Source organism: Sinohyriopsis cumingii, chromosome 15, assembly GCF_028554795.1.
Source record: "Sinohyriopsis cumingii isolate HCF-2022 chromosome 15, ASM2855479v2, whole genome shotgun sequence".
NCBI lineage: Eukaryota > Metazoa > Mollusca > Bivalvia > Unionida > Unionidae > Sinohyriopsis > Sinohyriopsis cumingii.
Window position 1 is genome coordinate 16,514,188 of NC_142975.1, and position 19,739 is coordinate 16,533,926.

At 35.5% G+C, this 19,739-nt stretch overlaps 2 protein-coding genes across 4 annotated transcripts in view; one reads left to right on the plus strand and one right to left on the minus strand.

Annotated features, from left to right (window-relative positions):
- Nucleotides 1–4,685, minus strand: part of LOC149781321 (selenocysteine lyase-like) — a 49,590-nt gene extending 44,905 nt beyond the window's left edge. The window contains exon 1 of the mRNA XM_089935417.1: nt 4,627–4,685. The gene's annotated coding sequence lies outside the window, so the exon portion shown is untranslated. The remainder of the gene's footprint in view (nt 1–4,626) is intronic.
- Nucleotides 4,686–5,108: 423 nt separating this feature from the next.
- The window catches only part of LOC149781322 (short-chain dehydrogenase/reductase 3-like), a 28,327-nt gene continuing 13,696 nt past the window's right edge, over nt 5,109–19,739 (plus strand). The window contains exons 1-4 of one of the 3 annotated variants that reach the window (XR_016414674.1): nt 5,109–5,373; nt 10,537–10,659; nt 16,604–16,744; nt 17,174–17,407. Coding sequence is in view for 2 of the 3 variants with exons in the window: in XM_089935419.1 (XP_089791545.1) it covers nt 5,167–5,373; nt 10,537–10,659; nt 16,604–16,744; nt 17,174–17,412 (710 nt within the window). In the remaining variant the exon portion in view is untranslated. Of the gene's footprint in view, nt 5,374–8,334; nt 8,481–10,536; nt 10,660–16,603; nt 16,745–17,173; nt 17,413–19,739 lie in introns of those variants that run through there. The other 2 variants (XM_089935419.1, XM_089935420.1) reach the window with 2 other exon arrangements.

The following is a 19,739-nucleotide window of genomic DNA, read 5'->3' on the forward strand; positions in this document are numbered from 1 at the left end:
TTGCCCTGAATTTACAACCAAACAATGTGTTGCACATTGTAAGTGACTTCATTGGTCAGTTGATATTTTCCACCGCCTTAGCTTCAAATTGGTTTCACTTGTTATTCGCACCGCGAGATGATCAGACGCGTTTTTCTTTACCTGACCATTAGTCACTTCACAAACAATAAAACTAACACACAAATGATCACGCCATGGGCGACTCATGGAAATTATGTTAGTCATGTTACGAAATATATCACGACTTGTTTGGATGTACTTTTCTGTGGTCACTCTTTAATCACATGCGTCTTCAGTTCACTCTTGTGATATTTTTTAAAGGGTGTATTTTTTCTATGGATGTGATTGTTATGTTCTATATGTTCTTTTATGTTTTCAGTGATTTTACTTTATATCTGTATTTTAATTTAGATGTATAGACTATGTAGTCTGAAATAAAGAATTCTTATCTTATCTTATGTAAGTGGAATGAGTGTTTCTTTGAAACTTTCATAAGGAAAATATACCGTAAAAAAACAAACGTACGTGTCGTGATATTTTTAAAGTAGGAATACATGCTTTCTCTCTCTCTCTCTCTGGTTTTGATTTATACCCTAATGAAATATGTTCCCGTTTGATGATACCTCTCCAAAATTGTGATCAGTGGTCACCATAATTACGCGAACTGTTCCGTTTGTCATCTTATTGTTTTTCAAAAGTTTACACTCTAAAAAATTGTAGAACGATTTTTTTTCTTCCATCAGTAAATCTTTGGATAAAATAAAAGCTTGAGTTTGCACAATTCTGGTATCTTAACTTTATCCTATCCTCCTAAGACGAACATTGTTACATTTTCTCCTGAACCCATGTTTTGACTTTAGAATTCAGAGTTAACCATAGGCAGGGTTATACAGTGCAATGTCGCTTGCTTCATTCTTGAAAAAGCCGTGTAATTGTCTTTTTTTCTGAAAAACTGTAAATCTAATGTTAGAAGAAAAAACATTCCGTGACATGTTGCAGTTCCAAAATAGGATAAAGTTAAGATACCAGAATTGTGCAAACTCAAGCTTTTATTTTATCCAAAGATTTACTGATGGAAGAAAAAAAATCGTTCTACAATTTTTTAGAGTGTAAACTTTTGAAAAACAATAAGATGACAAACGGAACAGTTCGCGTAATTATGGTGACCACTGATCACAATTTTGGAGAGGTATCATCAAACGGGAACATATTTCATTAGGGTATAAATCAAAACCAGAGAGAGAGAGAGAGAAAGCATGTATTCCTACTTTAAAAATATCACGACACGTACGTTTGTTTTTTTACGGTATATTTTCCTTATGAAAGTTTCAAAGAAACACTCATTCCACTTACATAAGATAAGATAAGAATTCTTTATTTCAGACTACATAGTCTATACATCTAAATTAAAATACAGATATAAAGTAAAATCACTGAAAACATAAAAGAACATATAGAACATAACAATCACATCCATAGAAAAAATACACCCTTTAAAAAATATCACAAGAGTGAACTGAAGACGCATGTGATTAAAGAGTGACCACAGAAAAGTACATCCAAACAAGTCGTGATATATTTCGTAACATGACTAACATAATTTCCATGAGTCGCCCATGGCGTGATCATTTGTGTGTTAGTTTTATTGTTTGTGAAGTGACTAATGGTCAGGTAAAGAAAAACGCGTCTGATCATCTCGCGGTGCGAATAACAAGTGAAACCAATTTGAAGCTAAGGCGGTGGAAAATATCAACTGACCAATGAAGTCACTTACAATGTGCAACACATTGTTTGGTTGTAAATTCAGGGCAAGTAGAGTAACGACCAGCTGCAGAATAAAAAAAAAAAAAAAACACGTCCGATCTTGTCACTGTGCGAAACGGTACTGAAGTCAATTCGGAGCCAAAGCGGTAAGAAAATAAGTATAGCCAATGAAATCGTTTATGATGAGTGATGCATTGTTTTTTTCTTAGGTAGTATGGCAAAATAATGCCAACGCAAGAGCGTTGTTACCATTGCAGTGCAGACAGATTGGAGAGTGTAAACGTACAAACCCTTTGTTGCGTATTGTATCATTTCTTCTTGCCAGATCAAATACTGAACGGCCACAGTACTGGTTCGCGTTTTGAAACTGACAAACATTTTTAATCTTACTCAAACATTTTGACAAGCACACTCACATGAATAGAGACAGAAGTGTAAAATATCGGTTGGCCCAATGAAGTCACTTACAATGCGTAACACAATGTTTGGTTGTAAATTCAAAGCAAGTAGTGTAACGACCAGCCGCAGAATAAAAAAAAAGCAAAAAACACGTCCGATCTTGTCACTGTGCGAAAAGGTACTGAAGTCAATTCGAAGCGAAAGCGGTAAGAAAATATGTATAGCCAATGAAATCGTTTATGATGAGTGATGAATTGTTTTTTCTTAGGTAGTGTGGCAAAATAATGTCAACGCAAGAGCGTTGTTACCATTGCAGTGCAGACAGATTGGAGTGTAAATGTACAATCCCTTTGTTGCGTATTGTACCATTTCTTCTTGCCACATGGAAATATTAAACGGCCACAGTACTGGTTCGAGTTTTGAAACTGACAAACATTTTTAATCTTACTCAAACATTTTGTCAAGCACACTCACATCAACAGAGACAGATGTGTTACAGTACCAGGTGTCAGTTTTTTGTTATTTTTTTCCCTTCAAGCTAGTGATTTTGGGGTTTGTATGAAGTAAAGAAACTAAAAGTACAGTGAACCTTAAGGATGATAACCCAAGCTGTCTATCCATTGATGTATGTATTTACATCAGAAGAAATATGATCCTAAAACAAAAAGATATAAGGCAAGCATGATTAGAACGAACACAAAGACAGCAAATTGTAGTAACAAAGGTATGTTTTCCTTCACGTCCGCGTAACTTAAAGTTTCAATCCCCTTGCAAGACAAACTTGGTACCTTTTGTAGAGCTTGAAATAAGAAACTGAACAAACTTAAACACTTTGCTATAGATACATGCATTTTCTTTTCTGCAGCAACAGACTAAACAACATAAATAAATTAAATCTTCTAGCAAAAAAGAAATACATCATAAAAATAGAATTAAAGATTAACGATGACTAACCAACAAAACCGAATTTAACAAAGGCAATGACATGTGTAGAAATGCCTCTCAGTTTGAGAAAGTATTTGGATGTCATATACCATGTACCAACAACTTGAAAAAAAAATGTATAAACAGAGAGAAACCTTAATTCAAAATTTAATTTTGTTCCAAATTGTTTGTGTTTTTTAGGGAATATACCTAAGCACTAATAAAGGGTGGAACAGGGAAGATACACATAAAAGCTTTGATATTTCTGAAAAAAATGAGGCGATATTCCTACAGTTCTTAACCAGCTATATATGCTGGGACGGGTCTGTTGGATATCCACAAATAAAGAAGTACAGATTCTGGTCACGTTGCAAGTGTGTGGGTGTTTTGGAAAATGGTAAAACTTGGATACACTATTTTCTCGTGACACTTATAAAGTGAAGAGTCTGTACAACTGTCAGAAGCCAAAGTCATATAACTTTTGTACGGTTTGTAAAGATTTCCACTTTAGAAAATGTGAAGTATCATAAGTTATTATCACAAACAGAAATGGAACATAGGGGCTTGACAGTTGTTGTTTAGACACCTCCGCTCAACTTCACAACTTACTTGCTCTGTCTCATATTTTGATCTTAAGGAAAGATCATCTTTGTGCAGCAACTGTGGTAACAGCAGGAGGAGACCCCGTCACTGCTGTCGAAAAAGGGTAGTTCTTTTAAAAATGCGTTTAGTATATTTTTTAAAAATATCAGATGAAGAAACGTGTGTTAAAACAGGGTTGGTAGAATGTATTCAGCGACAAAGTAGAAGTGACTGAGAGAAGGAGACAACGTTGTCGAGTGGCGTAGTTTTCTGGAGTACGTACGTGTCCAAGCGACACAGTGCCGGCGTCTCTAGCTCTCTTGAAGACACCAACTGTCTGGGTTTTTTTCTTGCAACTTGTTTCTTTCGTGGTAGGGTTTGAATCGAAGGGTCATCAAGATGCATGAGGTGTTTAAGACGCACCACTGTCGTTGGGCTCCTATATGCTTGGCTTTCACTTGCCCTTGTGAAATATACCAAGTCATTGTGACAACAAGAGGTAGAGAGGGTATATATGGAGAGAATGAACTTGGTTAAATCATTTCTGAATCAGCAATCGAGATGAAACGATCGCACGATTTCAGTGAGAGAGAAGAAGAACGTAAGAGGCAGCGAAGTGACGTATCGCCTCACACACGAAAAGAAGTGTTCGCTCAAAACGAAGACATGAGCAAGTCTCTACGTAATGTTTCTCATTACAACTTCCCACTGTGTGACAATCATTAAAAATCATATATTAAACTAAGATACCTTCAAAGATGACTTCACGGTGAAGTTCTTGTCATAGGTTCACCGGTATTTCTTTGAAAGGCTGGACTGTAAACAATCAACTTGCAATGAACACTGTTATTTCACTTCAGGATTATCACCAAGACCTTATTGCTTACTGTACACTGTCGCCGAAACACACACAGACAATCCCATAATAAGTTCATGTTCTAAAGAATAAACAATTACCTTTAAATCCACACCAAGAATACCTAAATCTAACTCTTGTATCCCCCACCAAAAGATGAAAAAATGCTCTAAAAAAATAGACTGGGACTACATTCGTAATTGTAATATGCGATTTACGCCCCATTTGTGAAAAAAAATATATTTGTTTGATATTAACCTTACGCCGACCAACTGAAGTCACGTTCGTATGTTAGCACAACGAATTATTTCCTAAAACGTGGCCCCATTACTTTGTTAATTTTCATTACATACTAAATTAAATCTAATGTATCTCTTGGAAGTAATTCTAAACTAGTATAATTTTTTTATTAAAAAAAAGTGTTAATATGTGTTTTTGCAAAGCGCAAAATTGCCGACGCTTATCTGGAGCTTATCCATCATCAAATCGGCATTTTTGGAGGTGCATGCAGGTTGTAAAGGTTTTCAATTTTGGAGGTAAGTAAATCTTGCGTGTAGTTCGCAATCCCATAATGCCTCATTACAGGCGATTTGTTTGTTAAAGATCTATACTTGGTGAAGTTTGCTTGCAAACCAGCTACAATGGATTTGTCTAGTACCTTATCCTTTTTACTCTCTTTTCTTTATTTCTTAATGCAGTGTATCCTTGGAAGTTTTTACTCGATTTTTACATTTGTATTCCCAGCTAAACTCAAAACTATCCACGATGATGTTATTCTGATAACTGGCGGGGGCCGAGGGTTGGGGAGGAAGCTTGCGTTGCATTTTTCAAAGTTTCAACCGAAGCATGTAAGTCTGCACGATATTAACATACTGGGTGCCCACCAAATATCACCAGTTTTCTTTTATGGTTCTCGTTGTACAATAAGATCATAAAGTGTATTTCTTACCAGAGAAGTACTTGCATGTTACTGTTTTGTGTCATAGTATATTATCGCTGTCGAAGGACCAAAAGGTTCCGCTATATCGCCATTTGTATCTGTGTGAATGCAAGCCTAACTCATTTTCACTGGATATTTTGATTTGACTAAGTTGAGAAAGGTCAAAATAATTTCGTACAAGATTCGTTTTGAGATAACCTGCTAGATTTATGTTGTCATTTTCACCGAGAAAAGTAGGCCCAACTGATTTCATGCATGGCATGGAGTGGTTAAAGTGCGAAAAAGACTTCACATCCGCGAAAATGTCAGAGAATGTTTTTACTAACAGTTTCAATAAATATATCACAAATCAAATTATTTTTTGTTGTAAAGTATTGTACATAGCATAAATTTCTTTTCTGTGGTGTCTTTTTATGCAAATGCATCATTTTTAATATTAAAAATATATTTATATTGTGTTATTGGTGTATTTCAACAAAACTTAAAGTTATAACTTGTCACTTATTATTAATACATATTAATAATTATCTGTAAGTTTCAACATTTTACTGATCTTGACAATGTATGTAGTTATCGCATTAAATATAGCTTAAACCTGCAGTTGAATCTGTGTGAACTGATTTCACAATTAATTTCCTTTTTGTATTTTTCTACATGTTAATAATTAATATATTATTTACGTTTGACAGTATTAATTTCATTACACACCAGGATAAGTGTTTTATTGTGTGTGTATGCATATTTGTCAACTACTTTCTTAACTAAGTGTTTGTTTTAAAGGTTTTGGAACAACTCGGCCCTTAGAAGATGTACTGGTTGCCGTTGGGTGGGTGGTGTTGTGGTTATTTGGCTATTGTTATCTAGAGGTTGATCACACTCAGTGTTGTTGCCTGGATCAAGTAAATATTAAAATGAAGTGTGAAACTTATAGATGGAATATAGATCTGAGCAGATATATTGAACAAAATGACATGAGCCCCTGTGCATGAAAACAAACAGTTTAATCAATTACATAAGCAAGTGTGATAATACATTAAATTAGGAAGATGCACTTCTTGTTTAAATAAATCATTCAACAAATTTGATACACAAATATATTTATATAAATAACCGATATGTTTCAAATAATAAAATTGGTTCATCACAGAATCAAGTGAACAATCAAAGTCGTTGCCTTGTACAACTTCATAACTTGCTTATTCCTGTGTGTGGGTAGGTGGATATGTAAGTACATAGATACTTGGATAGGTAGTTACATGGATATGTCATTGGAGCTATTTCCCATTGTGCTTTCAAGCTTTCTTCTCTTAATACCGCCAGAATTGTCTGTTGACTTTCGAGACATCTGGTCCCTTTGACAAATGTTTTACGAGAGAATTTCTTCCAGATTCAATCTCGGAGTCCCTTATATTTTCACTCTTGCAGAAAAAATGCAGACTGATCAGATTTTTCATTGAGGGGCAATTTAAACCCCAAAAATTGTGGGAACCATGCCCCTTATTTAGCATAACCAGTCAGGATTAAATATATCTACTGCCTTTTATAACTATGTGCCAAAATTGCGATCAGTCTGACTTCTAGATTCCGAAAGAACTGATTTTAGTCAATTTCAAATCTGACATTTTTGATACAAAGATCGAAGTTAACCTCTTCCTTCCAGTTTATGTGACGGTTATATAAATGAAGGCTTCATTAAGAATCACTTCCTCTCCCGACACAGACATTATAAATCATATGCAGTAGAGCGATTTAACAAGCACCTGTCCCTATAAATCTAATTAATTGTTCTCTGGCCCAAGTTTTTGTGCTGTTCATAGATTGACAGAAATTTGCATCCTTACGTAAAAGTTGCCCTATTAACATTCTTGGCCCATAACAAACTCAGAAAAACAAATCAGTTAGCCCCATTATTAATTCAATCATTTTCAATGGTCACTTATTTTGTTTAAAATGCTTGTACATTTCTTTCAGTGGACATTTACTTTGCATTAGAAGTACAGAGAAAGAAAACATAATCCCAGATTAATAGAACTTGTATCTTATAATCAGTGTTGTGAAGCTGTCCTTGTCCTATCACTATGAAAATTGTTCTTTGAGTTGAAGGAACTGTGTCTGCTGTACTACTCATCATTCTGAGCATGTGTGCAAATCTGATTAGTCGCACTTTACATCCATATACTGCACATTTTGTATCAATAGTAAATATATTCCAGTATTCTAATTTTAAAGTAACTCTGACCTTGTAAGGCCACTATGTTAATTTATCAGTAGGAACTATTTGACATTCTCTTTTCTTGACCCAATTTTAGTACCCTTCAAGTCCATAGGGTGGACAGTTTTCATCTGGAAGTATTTTGATGACATTTAAAGTGCTGAGCATTCAACAATTAAATTGATATGGTTAAGATATATTAGTATTAAATTGTAGAACTTGTAAATTTTATTTTTGTCCAAGTAAATGGACCTACATGGCTATGTTGACATGCTCTTTAATTAACTCCAGCAGTAATGCTTGTCCACTTCATTTGAATTGTTAATTAGATGTTGTTGTGCTTGTTATTAAGAGTGCATACAAACCACGTGAACAATCAGCAGAGGAAGTGGAGGTTTAAAGTGTTTACATTCAATTAGGAATTAAAAACTAGTCATCATATATAAATGTACCTCTACAGATATCAACATCTTGAAACATTTCATCAGCACAACCAAAGTTTCCTCATGCAAACTTTTTGTTCAACAAGCCAACGGGCACCTCACTTGAAATACAGGACGGGCCCAAACTAAAATTAGAGGGGCTTCGCGTGTTGGAATACTGGATTTTATTTAGCATTGATGCAATGTTTTTACTAACATTTTCGATCTATATTTCTATTTCATGGGGGCCTTGAGTGGCCGAAATGGTCTAATACTCTCTCCATTACGGATCACTGCCATCTCACCTCTGTCTGCGAGGGTTCAAGTCTCGGATTTAGCCAATGTGGATATGTGATAAAGCTTGCCAGTAGCTTCTCATGGGTCGGTGGTTCTTTCAGGGGTTTTCCTGGGTTCTTCCTCCACCATTAATACCAGCTACCATGTATAACCTATCGTGTGCTGAAAAATGGCGTTAAACCCTACAACAACAACAACAACAACAACAAATCTATTTCACAAATGAAATTTGTTTATTGTTTTGCATAGGATTAAATATCTTTTTAATAAAAAAGGCGTAAAAATACATCTTTTTATATAAAAGGACTTACCATACAATTTTTAATAACAGATAAATTATTTTATGTAGTAACTCATTTTGCATAGCATTTATATTTTGCTGTGTTTGTATTTAAATTGTGGCGGGGCCCCAGTTGGCTGAGTGGTCTAAAGCGTTCACCATTACAGATCACTGCCATCTCACTTGTCTGCGTGGGTATGAGTCTTGGGTTCGGCCAATGTGGGGATGTGAGAAAGCGTGCCAGTAGCTTCTCATGGGTCAGTGGTTCTTTCTAGAGTTTTTCCATGTTCTTCCTCCACCGTTTATACTGGCTGCATATATAGTCTATATTATGCTGAAAAATGTTGTTAAACCCAACAACAACAACACCACATTTAAATTGTAGCATGTATAGAACCAAAGTTCAATATTATGTCTGACTTTATTGTGGTTTACAATTTTGTATTACTTGATCTTTACCCATATTCTACTTTGTTAAGTCTCGTGGGAGTCCAATCAGCAAGATTTCCATTTTTGCACAATTTATTTTTGACCCAGATGCTTTCCCAACATCGCTGATTTTTTTCTGTCCAAATGTTTAAAAGAGTACCATCTTTGGTTCCCTTAATAGGTTAGGGACTTTAATTCCCTTTATATTCTTTTTTTTTTTTATTTTTGTACTGAGTACTTCAATGCTGCTACATATAGAATCATTGACAGGAACCAACCCTGTCTCACTGAGCATTTGATAGTAAATTTGTGTCTTTGCACCATTTAGTTGTTCTCGGGAGTAAATGTTCTTGTATAATTTTTTTGCCATTGTTGGAAAATATTTCCAAAGCCATGCTTAAATAAGACTACATTGGTATAGCTGTTCAACCCTATTAAAGGCTTTTTCTTGGTTGTATACAATTAGCACCCTTATTTCTACAACTGAATCACTGGATAGTCAAAAGGAAGTGGATGATATCAATGAAAAATTCCTGTTTTAAACAGTCCCTGGTTTGAGTAAGAAATTTTTTGAATTGTATGGCTGAGATGCAGATACCTTAGATACTTTCAACTTTTGTATGTTAAGATTAGATCCAAGGATTTCTGTGCTTCAGTTTACATGATTTCCTAGCAATCATTACTCTTTGCACGTAATAATCAAAACATAAAACAAATAAAAACAAATGAAAATCAGTTTTTCTTGATATGATGGTTGAAGTTTCCTTTCTGTATTTAAAACCTATGTTTGATGATAAACCACCAACACCACTAATTTTTTCCTAAACTGTAGCATACACTGTATATTGTATCCATTAAGGCTATCTCAGTCTAATAGTAAGTACATTCCCTACCCTGAGTCTTATCATGGGAGATGTACTGTATCACTTAAGGTGCAAGCAAACCCAAGTTTTGTTTGAACAGTGAATATTTAATTCTTGCAGTTAAATCCTATTTAAAATAGATTTGTTGTATTTTTATGTATTTGTCAATCATGATAAGTTTGTTAACTATTTCTTTATACTCCATATGGTTTATTACTTATATCACATCATTGTACAAATAATGCTGATTATTCTTTTTCATCTTTTTCCTCCTGCTTGCGCAAAAACAGATGACTTTTTTCTTCTCAGAAAACTTAAATATTTGTATACCTGCCTATGCCTGAAAAGTTGACTAATTTGGACCTACAGTTAGCCAACAGGAAATAAACAAATTATAGATTATAATCTTATGGGAATGTACTCTAGTCTTAGCCCATGAGGTTACCTATGACCAGATCGAAGTGCTCGGGTTTTGTTGTAGTGTGGCAGCATAAAGTAATTATTTTGAATTGTTATATTAGTTATCTTACAAGTAGAAAATTGTCCTCTTTACGTTTTTCATTTCCAGATCATATTATGGGGCCGAAACAAAGGTCCCCTACAACAAACTGCTGCAGATGTTCAGTCTCTTGGTGTCTCTTGCTCCATTCAAGTATGTGATGTTAGCAACAGGGAAGAAGTAAATGTAAATGTAAGTTTGCATATGGATCAGAAATCATTTCCTTTTTTCTTTTGCATGAATAACAAACAACAAGAATGTTCTCATGTTTCTTTCTTGTTCCTGATCATGCATGCCCCCACGACTAGAGTTGATCTCAGAACGAAAAGCATTAAGGAGCAATGCTGGGTAGGTACCACAATTTATTTTTTGTCAACACCATCAAAGTTGGAGTAGCATATCTTGCAGCTTATAATTAAGCCAAACTTTATTAAAACATGTTACGTTACTGCAGGTCTAGCCATAATTCCATCACTCAATCTACTCATAATCATATCACCAGGTGGAAATTAAGTACTGAGTAAATATATTGCCATACTGAACTCTCTTTTGACAACCATCTACAACAGGGGTCTCAAACACGCGGCCTGTCAAGCCATATCCTTTAGCCCGCAAAATGATTGGCGTCACAAGTGTCGTGAGAGATAACAAAGGTGGTGTGGCCCTTGGGTCATTGAAAATACCCTCATGCATCCCTCAGAGTGGTTTGAGTTTGAGACCCCTGGTCTACAAGATGGTCTGTCATCCTTTGCTTCCACCCATAGTGTCCCTGGGTTGGTATAAAAGTTTCAATTACGATGATAGTTTAAAAAAGTTCTGATCAAAATTCATATATATATATTCATAACTGGAAGAAGCATCATGTATGTGACTCCATGGTCACTCTCTGGGAGTGGGGGGGGGACAGCAAGGGAGGGAAGGTTGGAATGTGCATTAAAAAAGCAATGATTAGAGATGGCATGTCACTGTAATTCCTGTATTTACATTTGTTTTGGCAGAAAAAGGATTTAAAGGCAGTTCCATGTTAATGACTGCACCCTCTGTAATGTTCATTTTCTAAATATACCAGCTACTTGTATATTATCTGATTATCCCTGAGCTATTATAATCCTGATGATTCATCACAATAAAACCATCTATCCCACCGGTTCTTGAAGATTAGACTGATCACCCATTTGCATAAAAAACCTTTCCATCTGTCCAAAAGATGCCAAGTATTTTGTTTCTGTCATCATTTATATCTTCGTAATATTTTTAATGGGAATGAATTGTGGAATTAGTCTTGTCATTTTGTAAATGTGATTTATCTCATTACAAAAAAGACGTTTTTGAGTATTTTGCCTTCTTGGAATAATTTGTAAATAATGTTACAGGACATTTATAATGATAGAGGGTATCTACGTTTTATTGGTAAGATGTACATAAATATTTCATGAGTGAAGTGGAAACATTGTATTGTCTTTGGTGGCAAAGATTTTCCACTCATGACAATACACTGTTTCCGTTTAATATTTCTACTTGTAAAACAGATTTTCTTTTCATGGTGTATTTTTTCAAATGTTGATTTGCATGTAATTTTGCCATTCTGTGTCCATGCAATTAACAACAGCATTTGTATGTTGACAAAAAGTTTCTATATTGTACAGTAATTCTGAGATAACAACATTTGACAAATTTAGCATTTACTTATGATACATTAAATTGTGTGCTTTGCGAAAGTAATAACAATCCATACAAGAACCAACATGCATAGATTGATACTGTTTGGGATGGAGTAGGTCTGTTGAACATGTGTCCTAGAGCAGTTGCGTCTGAAGACTTCAGAGTGTTACATCATTAAACAACAGAACTTAATGATTACGAGTTTACTAGAAACATTTTTCTCTGTATTTTGTTTATTTCTACATTCAAATATGAATTTTTGTGACCATGGCAAGCTTGCAATCTGGCTCAGTAGCAGATGCTGTATCCATAATTTTTAAACACAATCGTGACACAAGTTAAAAATTTTACTTTAAAAAGTTTATTACTATATTCTTCAAATGTGTTACACAATATAGTACCTTAGGAAAACTACTTCTACCTCATATCCAGCCCTCCCAGATACTACTTTTAGCTAAAGGGAGCTAAAAGTTGTCTGTTGACCTATGTGACGGTTGGGCAGAGTGATCTCCCTTTATGTTTAAGACTTGTTGGTTCAGTCAAAGAATACGTCATTTACTACATCTGCACCTGCCAAGAAGCACAATATTGTCCTGAGAGACCTTGCAAAGCCAGAAGCTATGTGGAAGATAAACCACAAGTTGGAGGAGCACTTCCAAAGAAAGTATACTCCATCTGTATTTCCAACGTTTTCTCTTTCTGTCATAACAGTGTTCTGCCTTCACAAGTTGCTAACACTTTGTCATCGTCACATATTTAGGTATTTGCATGTGGAGTCTAAGTGACTTCATATTCAGATCAGGCTATACTTATTTTATATGTGCAAGTCTCTAGCTCAGATAGCTCCTATATATGTGTGATTCCATTACGAACAAGTACATATCGTTGAGTATCTATCCGAGACATTTGTAGGGTCCATGCACCGACTTTAATGTATTTACTTGTATGGGCAGTCTCTGGGGGTTAGTTTTCCTACTAGTATTGCTTTAAAATGGATATTGACACCTACTGTGTATGCCTCTATAACGGTGCCTCAGTTCCCTTTTTCACAAAGGTTTTATTGTGTAATGTACACTTTCATCAACATTTCTGTTTCTTCCACTCTGGTCAGGCAAGTACAGGTCAGAACTCTTTACATGTGTCTGTAGATGACAGTTGAGTAATGTTTATGTGCAAAAAGTTTAATTCAAGCACATGTAGCCTATGCGACTTAAGAAGTTGGTTATTTATATGTATGCATGTTTCATTTTTCTTTAGCCTTGCAGGGTTTGCGCTGCCTTTAAGAAAAGCTGTCGTAAAAACAAATCAGCAACCTCAATAATGTCACCATTTTCATAACACAGTACTATTAGTTTATCTCAACATCCTCAGGACCAAGGTAATATTGTCGACATAAGCAGATGTTTAGATAAGTAATGAGAGGGGGCTGAAAATAAATTTAAATTTTTGCATACAAGTGAAATTTTTAAGAGATGACCTGTTGTCAGCAACTAGATTTATGAATAGAAAAATTGGAAATTTTGATTACATGAAGAAAAAGAGTCTGAAATAAACTTGTATGTTGACAACTTACATTTGTGTAGTACATGCCACAATGTGTTAAATAATATACATGCATATAGATAATATTCATGTATCAGTCAAATCACATTAGAAAACACAACTACTCTTCATTTAATCCATATCCCATTGTTAACAAACAGGTTTCACAAAACAAATCACTCTGATATTTATTATCCTATGTATAGTTGTTTGTATGCTACTTGTACATGTACTTAAATTGACCTAGATTTTGGTCAACCAAGGACAACTACCATGATGCCGAGGATACCAAGAGGATAAGGCTATTCATATGAAAAATTTAAAAAGCATAATATTCTTGCAAGATGTTCCACTTTCTTTTAACTTGACTGCCAGATATCTGTTGTTTTAAACTATAGGAACTTTAATTTGGGTTTTACACCACCATTGGAAGCGATCGTAAGAATGATTTTTTTGTTTGCAAACGGGGTGTTCCCCTTTTTTTTCCTCCACTATTAATACTGGCTGCCATGCATAGCCTATCGTGTACTGAAAAATGGCATTAAACTCCACAACAACAACAACAACAAACATGTGCAGGCTTACAGGTTTATAAATAGGTGGCATTGTCCTTATATTTTACATATATGCTTCTTTGTTTTGTTAGACTGTTGTCAATTTCTGGGTCACTCTTTAAATGGTTTAGATATGCAAAGACATTGCGTTCTAAAGACAAATGCAGGGCTAGAGTAATATATTTAGCTCTTTTTAGTCTTATAGATTAGAACTATCTGCAAAGCAAAAACAAAACAGCACAGGAAGAAGTCACCAGTCTGCATGCTGACTTTTCCAGAGTGTGTAACTTTTTGGGGATAAGGGAGATAATTCAACTTATGACACACCAGATATTAACATGATCTGTAACAGCTTCAGCACACATATCACCATGACAGGGCTCAGCATTTCAGAACTCCTCAGCCTTACCTCCTCCGGGTTTGACTTTATTCCTCTTGCAGAGCGAGGGACAACTAACAAACAGCCAAGTGCACTCTCATTCAACAGACATACAGATAGGTTACATGTTTCAAATATACCATAACCCATCACAACTGATGATCCCTATGATAATCTTCACACAGATGGCCTATTTCCGTTTTGACCAGCCTAGGCCTTATACTCGAGATCATGAAGGGCCAAACATCATTATAGGCACAATCATTGACAGCCAGGCTTCTGGTGCATCAAACCAGACTTTTGCAGACATGTGCAGGGACCAGTCTAACCCTCATACCACCTCATTTTGGCATGATGCCACGAATAGTTCCTCGTGCATCAACAGATGTCATTTTGCAATTTTTCTACAGTCTGACTCAAGAGACTCTTTATCTAGTGACAGTCTTGAAGTCTTATTCATGATGGCATTCTATTTCATTGCCAAGAACCGTCTCTCTTTCACGGATAACTAAACTTTTGTCATGAACCCTCTGTCTCATCTGGACATGTCAACTAAAAGCTACCTACAAGACCCAGTCCAGACTTTCAAATAAGAACAGCCGTTTTGTTGAGGGAGATCACGCCTCTTTCTACTTCTCATAAAAGGACAGGATGATCTGTCAGACTATCATGTCCTAGAGTAAGAGGGTTATTTGTTCAGTATATAGGGAAATAACCCTAGCTCAATGAACTTGTTACACACTTAGGCTCGTGAGGTTAAAGTGGTTTCCACCAACCTAGCATCAGACCGGAACTGTTCGCTAACCGACAGCATTCAGGCTGCGGGATGGAGATGGGAGTCCACATTCTCTAGCTGTTTTCTCCTAGATCTTTCATCCCAGAGGGTCCAGCAACTCAGTAGGTCACCCTTCCAGATTGATCTTAAGGCACGGCTTCACGACTTTCACTAGATTGCACGGAGTGTGTGATGTTTACCTTTTTAAGCTATGCCCCTCCAGCTGGGTTACTTAAAAGCTGTCTCAAATACCTTAGGGGACCAGAGATGGTAATATGGACTAAGAAGTACCTCATTCCTCCTCTTACCTATTCTATTAAGATATTATGACTTGGTAACATATTTGAAGAAACCACCTTATCATAGTAAAATGTTTCAAGAATACATATCCAATCACAACACACATAGACTCTCCCAGTCTTCCCGCAGTTACATTCATAGAGAGCAGGACTTCCGCTCCAGTAGTAACTGACTTATTCTTAGACTTTGCCGCCAAGTCTTATACATAAAGGGATATCACTCTCCCCAAATGCCACATAGGTTGGCAGACAACTTTTACCTCCCTTTAGTTAAATGTAGTATCTGGGAGGGCTGGATTTGCTAGGTAGTAGTTCTAAGGTATTATGATTGGGTAAGTATTCTCGTAGAAACATATTTTACTAGGAAAAATTAGTTTAAACATGTAAGTTAAGGCACTGATAGTTTCCATGAGTCATATAGGAAGCTGGTTATTACAAAGGCAATACTTGAAGTTTCCTCTCTGGATTACACAAGTGTACAATAAAGGGCTTACAATTTGATGTATTTTAAGATCTATACATGATATGGAGGGAGAGATATGGAACAGAAGAAGAAAAATGAAATGGACTTAAAGATGGAAATTATAGCATGAATAACATACACAAGGACATTATATTTTCTAAATGGGAAAAAAGTAGCTCCAAAAGTGATACTGCCACTGTGCCAACATCATTTTCTCACTGATATACATTATAATAATCCTAATAAATACAAAGCATTTCAGATGAACAGTCATTACAGTAAGTGAAGTGAAAAATGTAAAATGACTGAAACTCGACAATTCTATCTACTAGTGAACCCTATGTGTCTCTAATAAGCCTAGTGTACCTCTAATGAACCATGTGTCTCTAACCAACTCCATGTGTTTCTAATGAACCCTATGCATCTCAAATGAACACTAAGTGTCTTTAATGTCTCTTTCAGTTTCAACATGTGGTACAGAGTATAGGTGATATCACCATTCTAGTCAATAATGCTGGAGTGGTGTATGGGAAGCTGTTGCTTGAAGAAGCCGATACCGAAATTGAAAACACCCTTGGTGTCAATACAATGGCACACATTTGGGTATGGTAATTGAATTCAACCATTATTATTTTTTAAAATTATTATTATTATTGTTGTTTTCATTGAGACAAAATTAATGATTTTATAACTGCCAAGGCAAGGAATTAATTTATGATATAGGGTCAAAGCTCATAGCAAAGTCAGATGATATTTATGGTATATGAACTGAACCAAGAAAGTCAAAAGAACAGATTATTTTCAGTTTAGTTCTGACAAGTTGAACTGTGCCCCATATATCCATCGAGCCTCATGTTTGCTCACTGTCAAATAGGAAGATTGAATAACTCTTGAAAGGATGTCACATTTCTAGCATTTGCATTTGCAATATTACATAATTAATACTGCTGACTCATTTTCCAGATAAAACTCGAGTTGCATGGGTTCTGGTTTCACTGCCTATCTTTACGGTGTCTTATTTTTATTCAACAGATGGTCAAGGCTGTGCTGCCATCAATGATGGCAAATAATAGGGGCCATATTTTGTGTATGAGCTCTGTGCTAGGGCTTATGGGGCTGAAATCAGCAGCATCATACACGGCAACTAAGCATGCCATCACTGCACTGATGGAAGGGCTAAGGCAGGAGATAGTGGATTACTCTGGCATCCATATCACTGTAATTCATCCATACATGATAGCCAGCCGAATGTTTGCTGGCTGCCAAGTAAGGTTTGTATATTATTAGCCAACTCATAACACTGGATCCCTGCTTGTTGATAAATTAGCTTATCAAAACCTGTTTATGTAATGTCTCATAAATGATTGATCTGTTATGAAATGCTGCATAAATGTTTGACCTGTTATGTAATGTCTCATAAATGATAGACCTGTTATGTAATGTCTCATAGATGATAGACCTGTTATGTAATGTCTCATAGATGATAGACCTGCTATGTAATGTCTCATAGATGATAGACCTGCTATGTAATGTCTCATAAAATGATAGACCTGTTATGTAATGTCTCATAAAATGATAGACCTGTTATGTAATGTCTCATAAATGATAGACCTGTTATGTAATGTCTCATAAAATGATAGACCTGTTATGTAATGTCTCATAAGTAATAGTCCTAGGGGCCAGAGTGTCTTAGTGGTCTAAAGTGCTGACCGTTACGGATCACTGCCATCTCACCTGTCTGCATGGGTTAGAGTTTCGGGCTCGGCCAATGTGAGTATGTGAGAAATCTTGCCAGTAGCTTGTCATGGGTCAGTGGTTCTTTCCTGGATTTTCGGGGGTTCTTTCTCCACCATTTGTAATGGCTGCCACGTGTAGCCTATCTTGTGCTGAAAAAAGGCTTTAAACTCCATAGCAACAATAGTCCAGTGTCATAAGATGTTGTCCATTTGAACATCTCATTTAGTAATGGAGTAAGTAGAATTGGTGGAAAGTTCCTTTAAACTATTTGTTTTTAAATTGATTAAGTTTGTTGTAAGTATCAAGAGTTGACTCAGTGTGGTCTGTTTCAACTACTTTAATCCATGCGATTTTGTGCACTAAGTAAAAATGTTGCTTTCTCTTTGTACACTTGTTGTTGCTGTATATATGTTGGTCTAGGGTTATATCATATTTTGCAACAAATGAGTGTACATAAATTTTTTTGCTTATATATACTATACAGTGCATTTACATTTTTGAAATTTAGCATATTAGTAGATGTAATTACATGGAAGTTATCCCTTGAAGTCTATTATTATTATTATTATTATTATTATTATTATTAAAGCTACATAAAGTCAGAGCTTTGATTTTTAATATTTTGATTGTTATGTTCAAAGCTTTCATTATTTCATGGCCAAGTCTATTATCATCTGTACTTAATCATAGATATCCCAACAGTTTCAATAGTACAGGGCTAGGTCTAGTGGCATGGTTACATTATCATAGATATCCCAACAGTTTCAATAGTACAGGGCTAGGTCTAGTGGCATGGTTACTTAATCATAGATATCCCAACAGTTTTAGGAGTACAGGGCTAGGTCTAGTGGCATGGTTACATTATCATAGATATCCCAACAGTGTCATTAATGCAAGACCAAGCTTATTGGCATGTATTCATTATTATAGATATAACAGTTTGAATCAGTAGTACAGGGCCAGGACTATTGACACCTGTACATTATTTTAGATATCCTTACACTTGCAATAGTACAGCCAGGGTCTATAAGCATGTGTATATTATTATAGATATACAAACAGTTTCAATAGTACATGGTCAGGCCTGTTGATATGTGTATATTATTATAGATATCCTTAGTTTCAACAGTATAGGGTCAGGCCTGTTGATATGTGTACATTATTATAGATATCCTTACAGTTGCAATAGTACAGTCAGGTCTATTAGCATGTATATATTATTACAGATATACAGTTTCAGTGCTACAGGGTCAGGCCTGTTATGTGTAATTACAGATATCCTTACAGTTTCAATAGTGTATATCATTATATATAAAATGAGTGTTTCCAATAGTACAGGGCCAGATCTGTTGGCATGTGTACATTATTATAGGTATAAGTTTTTCTATAATTTACAGGGCCAGGTCTGTTAGCATGTGGATATAATTATAATTATCCTGTTTCAGCAGTACAGTGCCAGGTCTGTTGGCATGTGGACATTATTATAGACATCCTTTATCTATAGTACAGGGTCAGGTCTGTTAGCATATGTACAGTATTAAAGATATCTAAACCATTAAAATAGTACAGTGCTAGGTCTATTGGCATGTGGACATTATTATAGACATCCTTTTTCTATAGTACAGGATCAGGTCTGTTAGCATATGTACAGTATTAAAGATATCTAAACCATTAAAATAGTACAGTGCTAGGTCTATTGGCATGTGGACATTATTATAGACATCCTTTTTCTATAGTACAGGATCAGGTCTGTTAGCATATGTACAGTATTATAGATATCTAAACCATTAAATTAGTACAGTGCCAGGTCTGTTGGCATGTGGACATTATTATAGACATCCTTTATCTATAGTACAGGGTC